This window comes from Sorex araneus, chromosome 4, assembly GCF_027595985.1.
Source record: "Sorex araneus isolate mSorAra2 chromosome 4, mSorAra2.pri, whole genome shotgun sequence".
NCBI classification, from domain to species: Eukaryota; Metazoa; Chordata; class Mammalia; order Eulipotyphla; family Soricidae; genus Sorex; species Sorex araneus.
This window is the reverse complement of record NC_073305.1, coordinates 10,564,361-10,573,731: the sequence shown is the minus strand read 5'-3', so window position 1 is coordinate 10,573,731 and position 9,371 is coordinate 10,564,361. Positions and strand designations below refer to the sequence as shown.

At 60.4% G+C, this 9,371-nt stretch overlaps 1 protein-coding gene across 1 annotated transcript in view; it reads left to right on the top strand.

Annotated features, from left to right (window-relative positions):
• Nucleotides 1-448: 448 nt before the first annotated feature.
• The window catches only part of RAB43 (RAB43, member RAS oncogene family), a 29,836-nt gene continuing 20,913 nt past the window's right edge, over nucleotides 449-9,371 (top strand). The window contains exon 1 of the mRNA XM_055135367.1: nucleotides 449-864. Within this exon, the coding sequence (XP_054991342.1) occupies nucleotides 667-864 (198 nt within the window). The 5' untranslated portion in view covers nucleotides 449-666. The remainder of the gene's footprint in view (nucleotides 865-9,371) is intronic.

The following is a 9,371-nucleotide window of genomic DNA, read 5'->3' as shown; positions in this document are numbered from 1 at the left end:
GGCTGAGGGCGGAGTCTCATCGCGAGCGGCGTCAAACGGGGGCGGTGTAGAGGGCGGGGCTTAACTGGGGGCGGAGTCTGATCGCGAGCGGCGTCAAATCGGGGGCGGTGTAGAGGGCGGGGCCTATTTGGGGCGGAGCCTGATCAGGAGCAGCATCAAATCGGGGGCGGTGTTGAGAGCGGGGCTTATCTGAGGGTGGAGCCTTATCAGAGCAGCAGCAAATCGGGGGAGGTTCTGAGGGCGGGGTTTATCTGGGGCGGAGTCTGAAAGACGGCGGTGCTAAGAGCGAAGCCAGCAGGAGCGGCGTCTCTGGGGCGGAGTCTGATGGGGGCGGTCCCGGGGCGGGGCCTGTCCGGGGCGGAGTCAGGCACGGGGCGGGCCTGCTGGGGGCGGGGCCTGGCCGGGGGCGCGTCTGAGGGCCGGACGGGCCTGGCGGGTCGCGGAGGGCCGGGCCGGGCGAGTCCGGGGCGGGGCCGGGACGGAGGCTCCGGGCCGGCCAGGGGCGGGGCGGCGGGCAGAGCGGGGCGGGGCCGGGGCCGGAGCGGCGGGCGGCGGCGCCCCTTCTTCAGGTGTTGCGGCCGCTTCCACGTCGCCAGCAGCCGGCGGCTTCCGCGCGCCCCGCGGCCTCCCGCGTCCCGAGCGCCGGCCCTCGGCTCGCGCGCGGCCATGGCGGGCCCGGGCCCGGGGGACCCGGACGAGCAGTACGATTTCCTGTTCAAGCTGGTGCTGGTGGGCGACGCGAGCGTGGGCAAGACGTGCGTGGTGCAGCGCTTCAAGACGGGCGTGTTCTCGGAGCGCCAGGGCAGCACCATCGGCGTCGACTTCACCATGAAGACGCTGGACATCCAGGGCAAGCGGGTCAAGGTGGGAGGCCCGGCCCGCGCCGCGGGGGTCCGAGAAAGTTCCCGGCGGGGGGGCGGGGGGCGGCGCGCGGGGAGCCCCAGGCCGCGGCGAGCGCCCCGGCTGCCTCCGAGGTTCCGGGCCGAGCCCGCGGGCTGCAGCTGCGGGAGCAGGCCCGGGCCTCGGGTTCGGGGCGAGGTTCGGGTGCGCGAGCGCGGGTGTGGGGGGCGGGGCGCGGCGCCGGGTCCTCGCGGGCTCTCGCCGGGGTCCCCCATCCCGGGTGGAGGGCGGCGGGCCCCGACCGCGCCCCCTCCCCGCCCCCCTCCCCGCGGCCCCGCGCTCGGGCCGCCCGCGGGGAGCCCCCGGGGAACGACGCCCCCCGAGCGGGCACCGGCCCCGGGGGAGGTGGGGGGGGCAACTTTTTGTCAGTTTCCGGCCTGGCCACGCCCCCCGCGGCTCTTTGTGGACCGGGCGGTGGAACTTTCCCCGGCGGGGCGGGCCGCCGTCCCCTCCCCCCGCCCGAGTTTGCTGGAAACTGAAAACTTGCCGGAGCACCGGAAGGTGGGGGAGAGAGGACCCGCGCGGCCGCCGGCGGACAGGCGGGGGTGCGCCCCCCCCGCCCCCTCCCTCCCCGGGCCGGGGCCGGGGCCGCGGCCGGCATCGGCGTGCGCGCACCTGGGGGTCGGCCGCCCGGCGGGCAGGTCCGGGTCTGGCCGGCCCAGCTCACGTGACCTCCGGACCTCCCGGGCCCGGGCCGGCCGGCGCGGGCAAGTGTATCTCCTGTTATCTCCTTGTTTTCAAGGAGCCGTGCCCGGGCGGCTGGAGTCCCTGGGGCTCCGGCGCTCCCCCGCCCCCCCACCCCCCGGGGCCGCGGTGGCCTTTGGCCCGGAGACTTGGCTCTTTGTTTCTGCCACCCTGGCATCGGTTTAGGGTGGTGCCTCCCGCCCGCGCCGCCGCCGTGGACAGAGGGCAGCCACCGTGGTCCCGAGACCACAGGACCTCTGGCACCCGCGCGGCACACAGGGGCGGCGGAAACTCCCGCCCGGGCCGGATTGGGGGGGGGGGCCTGGGGAGGGTGTTGGGGTTTTTCTCCTTGGTCATTTTCATGTGTTTGGGGGCTGGAAGAGCTGGGCGGGGGCGGGCAGCTTTGAGTCACGGAGGGCAGGTCCCACCCCTTTGGAACAGGTGGCACGGGAGGGGCTGTGCCTTGTGCCGGGGTGGCCCGCTGCAGGCTGTGCCCCGGGGTGCTGGCGGCCACCCTGAGGGGTCCCCGGCAGCGGGGGTTTCCCCTGGCTCCCGCTTGGCTGGCTGGCGGGGGCGGGGGGGGGGTGGCAGGGAGGTGAGGGGGCAGGGTGTTCCTGTTTACCTGGCCAGATAACAACCTGTGCCCAGAGCCCGCCCTGGGTGTACTGTGTCCCTGAGCGCAGGTTATGCAACGCGGGGCAGGCGCTTGGCGATTTCTTTCCCTTCTGGTCACCTCCAGATTGTTCTTGGGAGGCCGCGGAGCAGCGTGGGTGTGGCACGACTCCCGGGGCGCTGCGACCGGGCCCTGCCCGAGAGAGACAGATGTTCAGATGTTCGGAGGTGGCGGATCCAGCCCGGCACCTAACGGCTCTGAGCCTGGGGCCATTGCTCAGCCATTTCCTTGCCCCAAAGCATTGGGGACTCTTAGAATCCAGCTGTTTGGAGGGGGGTGGGGGGGCAGTGACTCGCCTCCTTACCCTGCAGGCAGAGTAATCCAAACCTCAGCTTGCAGCGGTGGTTGCACCAGAGCAGAACCTTTCCCTGAACTACTCCTGCTCTTACTTTTTTACTTCTCTGAGTGCCTCTGAGGTGTCTTTTAGCAATGTGATCTCTCTCTCTCTCTCTCTCTCTCTCTCTCTCTCTCTCTTTCTTTTATTTCTTCCTTTCTCTCTTTTTTTCGACTTTGGGGCAACACCTAATCCGACTCCGGGAACTATATATGATGCTGTGAAATGGAACTTGGGAAGGTCGCATGCAAGGCCTTCAGCCCAGCAATGGGACTTCTTCAAAAACTCGAATTTATATATGAGGTTTACTTTGCAGACAGGAAACCACCGTGTTAGGTATGCAGTTGTATGCATCTTGACAAACCTCCATGAACCTGCCACCACCAGCACACGCACGGTACAGAATTCTTCCTTGACCCAGAATATTCTCTTCTGTTTCTTGGGGTCCGAGTCCTCCTGTCAGCTCCTGGGAGACACTGTTTCTCTGCCTGTAGGTGGCACAGTGTGAGTTCAACAGGAAATATGGATGAGTCAAGGTTCACGTTTCTGCAGAAAGCTGATCCGTGTCAGGGGGGTTGTTTAGAACTTCCCAGGGCCTGTTCTGGTTCCCACAAGTGTCCAGCTTTATCTCTTAAACCTCTTTTCCCGGGAGGAGCCTCAGAGCTAGATTATCTCCCGGCTTTTCAGTTTTTCTGCACTCCAGAACTTGAGGGTCCAAAGGCAAGGGGAAGGGTAGACACGAAGGTCTGGTCAGGGCAGAGCCACGGGATAGCGGGGAGGGCGCTTGCCTTGCTTGTGGCCACCCGGTTCAACCCCTGGCACCCTGTATGGTCCCCGAGGCACCACCAGGAGTGATCCCTGAGCACAAAGCCAGGAGTAACCCCTGAACTCTGTGTGTTGCCCAACTGCAAAACAAAACTAAGGCACGGACAGAGAGGCCCTGACCAGCTCCTCACTTCTCCAGAGCAGTACCACTTCCGCTTTGTTTTATATTGTGCTTCTGCTTATTTCTGACTAGTTCTGCAGCTAAGAGAAATTTAAAAGAAAGTTAAAACCACTAAGTTTGAACACTTCCAAATCAAATGAAATCCCTTTATTCCTTCCAGGTAAGCGAGCACCATTCTGTGGCCCCTGCCTGCATTTTTTTTTTTTTTTTTTTTTTTTTGCTTTTTGGGTCACACCTGGCGATGCACAGGGGTTACTCCTGACTTTGCACTCAGGACTTACTCCTGGCGGTGCTCGGGGGACCATATGGGATGCTGGGAATCTAAACCGCGAATCTAAACGCGTTGGCCCGCTTGCAAGGCCGACGCCCTGACCACTGTGCTGTCACTCCAGCCCGGGCCCCCACCTGCTGCATCCAGCCTCCTCAGCCCCTGTGGCCGTCCAGCATGCCAGGGCTGTGTCTGCCCCAGGACCTTGTTGTGTCTGCTTTCTGCCCTTCTGGCCCTGGTCTCTGGATAACCACGACATCATCATTCGGTTCCCCCACCGCCCTCCCCAGCTCCCCCAGACCCTCTTTCCCACCGATGCTCCCTCGGGGGTTAAGGTCATAGCAGTTTGCATCTCTGCTGGTGTCCCGGCACAGAGGGAAGTCCTGGAAGGCCCAGGAGCCCAGTCTGACCCCACACCGGCCCCCCAGCACTGTGGGCGTGCGGGATCCAGGCTCTGGGAACTGACCACTGTTTCCAGAGGACACCAAGGCCACCGTAAGTGGTGAGCTGCTGGCCGCAGGCTGCACACAAGGCAGAAGCAGAATCTGAGCCCCGTTCTAGCTGGGCTCTGAGTCCAGTGCTCAGTTTTACACTTGCCCACCCTTCGGAATCCAGCAACATTCCAACCTGGGACCCCCCAGAATCTGCAAGGAAAGAACCCGGTGACAGTACGGTCACATTTGGAGAGAAGAATGTGTGGACTCGGGCGCTTGATAGATTTTCAACCCAGTTCAAACCCCACAGTTTCTGGGTGATTGGCAGCTAGAGGAATGGGTACCCCCCCCCCCGTCACTCCCCACTTGCCCTGCTCTGGTGGCTCAGAACACCCAGATGTATGGCCAGATCCTGAGCCTTTGCCCTGAGTCTGCTCATTCCACTCAGCTTGTAGATGAACTTGGGACAGTTCTAGGGGCTGCCAGTCTTTCGTATTGTGGAACCCCTGAAAATGAGCACTAAAGTAGGAGTCTGAAGAGCTGGTCCGTGACACCCCTTCATTACCACGGCCACCTCCTAGTGCATTCTCAGTAGTGAATCCAGACTACTGATCTTCGCTTACTAATTCTTTTGTTTTGTTTGGGGGCCACCCCAATGGTCCTTTGGGGTTACTCCTGGCTCTGCACTCAGGAATTACTCTTAGCAGTGCTCGGGGGACCATATGAGATGCCAGGGATCGAACCTAGGTCAGCCACGTACCAGGCAAACGCCCTCCCTGTGTCCTGGCGCTCTGGCTCTCAGCTGACTAATTCTTAGGGCCGTTGGGAAACTCCGGCCGTGCAGCAGCTAGTTCAGAATCTCTTGATGTTGGATAGCCAGGCAGCCACGTGGCTCATGATCTCAGGATTCCCGAGATTTTGCAGGAGGGCCAGTGAAAAGTCCCTGTTGCCTCCGTGCCCCAAGCCAGCCAGTGGCCCTGAGAGGGCTTCGGTGCCTCCTTGTCTTGGCCGTTCTGGACGTCCTACTGCGGAGAACACGGAAGCACCATGAGAAGCAGGGCTGACCGTCCGTTGGCTGTCATGACTGGCTTCTTCCCTTATCAGGCACGTTAAACATTTTTTTAAAATGATATCAACTATTTTCATTTCCAAACACAGACTGCTTTTTCAGTTTCCAGTTCTTATTTTCAGTTTCTCTGTAGTGCTTTGCCATTTTCTGTTCCAGGGCTAACCTGTTTCTTATTAGGACAGATGATTTATTAACCCGCCTCTCGCGCTCCCCTTGGTCCTCCCAGTCCCCCTGTCCCCCAGGAAATCTCAGCCGCTGTGGAATCCTTAGCTCGTTCCTCTGCTCTCTCTTATCTGGGACAGCACAAAGGCCTGTTATGTAAACTCGTTCTTTGCAGAACGCCAGAGACACCGGCCTCGGGTCCTTACACAGGTGAGCCTTGTTGGATTGTACCCCCTTTCTTTCGTCCTCTGTCGGGGTCACTCTCCCCTTGTTGGGGCTGCTGCCAGATCGCGTCCTCACAGAGGGAAAGCCTCTGCCCTTGGCTGGGGGCCACCAGGTTTCAGCACCTTGGGCCTGGCGGGTCCCCTCCTACAAGTCCTCTTCGCGTCTCTGGCTTGCGCCCGGCACACTCTTGCTCATGTGCCTTTCCTATTCGGAGAAAATTGCTTTGCCTTTTTTTTTTTTTTCAGTTTTAATCCGAAATAGCAAAAGGACGGTTAGATAAGAGAGAAGTTCTAGGTCATGCTCGTTGTCTCAAGAAACCTTGACGCCTGTGCCAGCGCCAGCCGCCCCTAATTGCAAAATAGACCTGCCGCCGCCGTGGAGGCTCCTGACGGGCCTCAGGCCATGCTTGTAGCGGAGAGATGGTGGGCAGACGGCCAGCGGCAGTGCCACGCGCTCCGGGGCACAGCCTTGGCCTCGTCACCCGGCGCCTTGCCCATGTGAAGGCCCGCTGCTGATCGCTTCCCCTGCAAACCTGTCTGCCGCCGGCCAGAGCGGCACTTGGGTCCGGGAGGTGCTGTCATGGCTGTGGAAACGCCCTGGAGGAGAAATGTTGGGCTTAGTCAGGAAGTTTGGCCTCCTGGCCCGTCTGCCCCGGGACCTCACACAGCTCGCGGCGCTGCTGCAGATGAAAGACAGAATCCCAGTGGAGGGTTTCCGTGAGAAAAGGCTGGGACCCAGAGGCGGGTTGGGGCGTGAGTCGGTGCCGGTGCGGGGTCCCCGTGGGAAGTTGTCACAGGAGGCCTTCCCTGGGTCTGCGAGGTGTCACCCTGTCAAGGCTGGGGTATGTGAACCTCTGACTCTTGCCCTTCTCCATGGTTGGTCCTCAGCCTGGGCCAGGCCCCGGCTTCAGTCTGACGGGGAACAACCTTCTTTCATCTTTCGGTGCTCTGAGCGTGAGGAGAGAGCGGGGACGAGGCGCCCCTCCCTCCGCCATGGGCAGCGTCTTCCGCTTTCCTTCTTGCTGTGCATCGTTGTTCCACTCCAGCCGTGCAGCCCCGGGAGAGCATTTGAGGAAATGAAGGCCCGGATGAGTCAGGAACCAGAACTGGACCTCGGGGGCGCCGGGTCTGCTGATGCTTTTCCCTCTGCGGGATCCTGCCTTCGACCTCTGCCAACACACACAGGCGCGCGCGCGCGCACGCATGCACACACACGCGGAGAAATGTGTGCTTGCACACGTGCACAAAAACTTGGGAGCCCATTTCAAAAATCTCGGCTGTGTGCTGGAAGGTAGCTCAGGGGTGGAGCGCCCTGCTGACATTTATGGGGCCCCGAGCCAATAAAATCAAAGTTCTATCACTTTCATTTTCCACGCTTTCACATTTTGCTTAGCAGAAGCGTATCAGCGGCCTGATGCCAAGTGCTTGCAAACCCCGCGCGTGCTTGCTCATCCAGCCCCGCTGGGAGAAGGCCAGAGGGCGAGTGTGACCCGGAGAAGCAGCCCACTTTCCAGTCACCCCCAGAGGCTGCTGGACTTGCCGCCTTAGGGGCCGAGTGTGCTCTGTTAGGGGGGTATGTGTGGGGGGAGGGGGTTCCCTGTGACCTGCTTTGAGGAGATGCTAAGGAGGGGTGGTGTGTCTCTCCTACCGCCATGCTCGCCGTGGAAGGCCACTCCCAGCAGAGTGCAGTGGGTGCAGAACCGTCAGGCCACACGTGGTCGTGCTCGTGGGAGCCAGGAGTGGAAGTCAGGGCTAGCGCCTGCTGGGCGTGTTCTCTTCCCCTCGCGCTCTCCCTGGCCCTGTCATTAATGGCTTTTGTTTTTTGTTTGTTTTTAACACACCCAGTAATGCTCAGGACTCTGCACTCAGGAGTCACTCCTGGCGGTGCTTAGGGGACCCTATGAGATGCCACGGATCAAACCCAGGTCGGCGGGTACAGGGCGCACCCTGCTTGCTGTGTGCTGTTTCTGTAGCCCTTAAGGACTTTTTTTTTTATGCCATTACAAATCTGTCCTCTAATCTTACTTTCCCTGTCAGTAAGCCTTCCCTTTTAAATGTCTCTTTTATTATATGGAAAAAGACCAAGTTAATTCTGGTTGAGGTGCGTGAGCATCGTTCTTAGAAACTTTCGCACTTGTTCAGGAATGATTGAGGTGACACCATTCTGGTCTTTGTTGTTTTCTGTTGTTTTTTTTTTTCTTTTTGGGTCACACCCGGCGATGCACAGGGGTTACTCCTGGCTCATGCACTCAGGAATCACTCCTGGCGGTGCTCAGGGGACCATATGGGATGCTGGGAATCGAACCGAACCCGGGTCGGCCGCTTGCAAGGCAAACGCCCTACCCACTGTGCTATCACTCCAGCCCCTGTTGTTTTCTTTTTTAGGCCACTCTCAGACGTGCTCAGGGCTTACTTCTGATTCTGAATTCAGTGGTCCTTCCTGGCTCTGAGCTTGGGGGTCCCTCCTGGCCTGGTCTGGAGAACAGGATGTCTGGGGTGGAACCCGGGTCACGGGAAGGCAAGCGCCCCCCCTTGTTGTACTCTCTGGCCCCGTCACCATTCTAAATACAGGCTTGGACAAAACAGTACCGGGACGCAGGTCTAAAAAATAAGTCTCGGGGGAGCCAGAGCAACAGCCCAGCGGGTAAGGCTTACCTGACATGCGGCTGACTGGGTTCGATCCCCAGCACCCCACATGGTCCCCTGAGCACTGTGGGGTGTGACTCTTCCCCCTGAAACAAAACAAACCCCCCAAACCAATCTAGGGCCGGAGAGGTGGCGCGGCCTTGCCTGCGGCTGAGCCCAGTGTGGTCCTGGATATTCCCTGAAACCTCCAGGGAAGATCCCTGAGCACAGAGCCTGGAACAAGCCCTGAGAACCTTGATGTGACCCCCAGACCCATACAGTTGAACCGTCGGGAACTGCAGTGTGTCGCTCCTGGTGTCCCTTTGGGATCTCCCTGGGATCAGAAGTGGGTCTCCCAGCTGTTTCCCTGCCCGCTCTCGTGGGGGGACTCGATGCTTCTGCAGAAGCCCCTGGCGGGTGCCGTGGGGGCAGCAGGTTCGGGGCCAGGATGAAGTGTGGCCACAGGAGTCCCCACTCGGGTTCCCAGGAGGCCCGCAGCTTGCCCAGAGTCCTGCAGGCCGTCGTGTTTGGGCAGGGCCAGGTCGTTGGTGCAGGTGTGCTGCCTCCACTGTGTTCCGAAGGGGACAAAGGTCATGTGGACTGGAGGGCAGCGCCAGCTCACAGCTGATGGCGAGTGGCACGGTGCCCTGGTCCCACCAGTGTCCTGGCGGTGAGCCGGGTGGGCGGACAGTGCCATCTCTGAGGGCTGTCCGGGGCCCCTCTGCTGTCCTTCGTCCATGACAGAAAATGCCTTGTAGTTCCAGCCAGACAGTCCCCAGAATTGCCTTTCTCATGCCTCAGAAGTGGGAAAATGAAAGCTTTTAAAAAGGAAAAGTAGACTGTTTACATTGTCCAGTGAAAAACTTTGATTTTTTTTTTTTTTTTGGCAGGGGAAGACAACTCTTTTTCTTGGGTTGTTTGCTTTGTTTTGTTTTGTTTGGCCACAGCGGTGCTCAGGGCTGGAGACCATATGTAATGCCAGGAATCAAACCCAGGTCAGCCACGTACCAGGCAAGTGCCTTGCTGTGTTTCCTGCCCTGACTTGAGGTTTC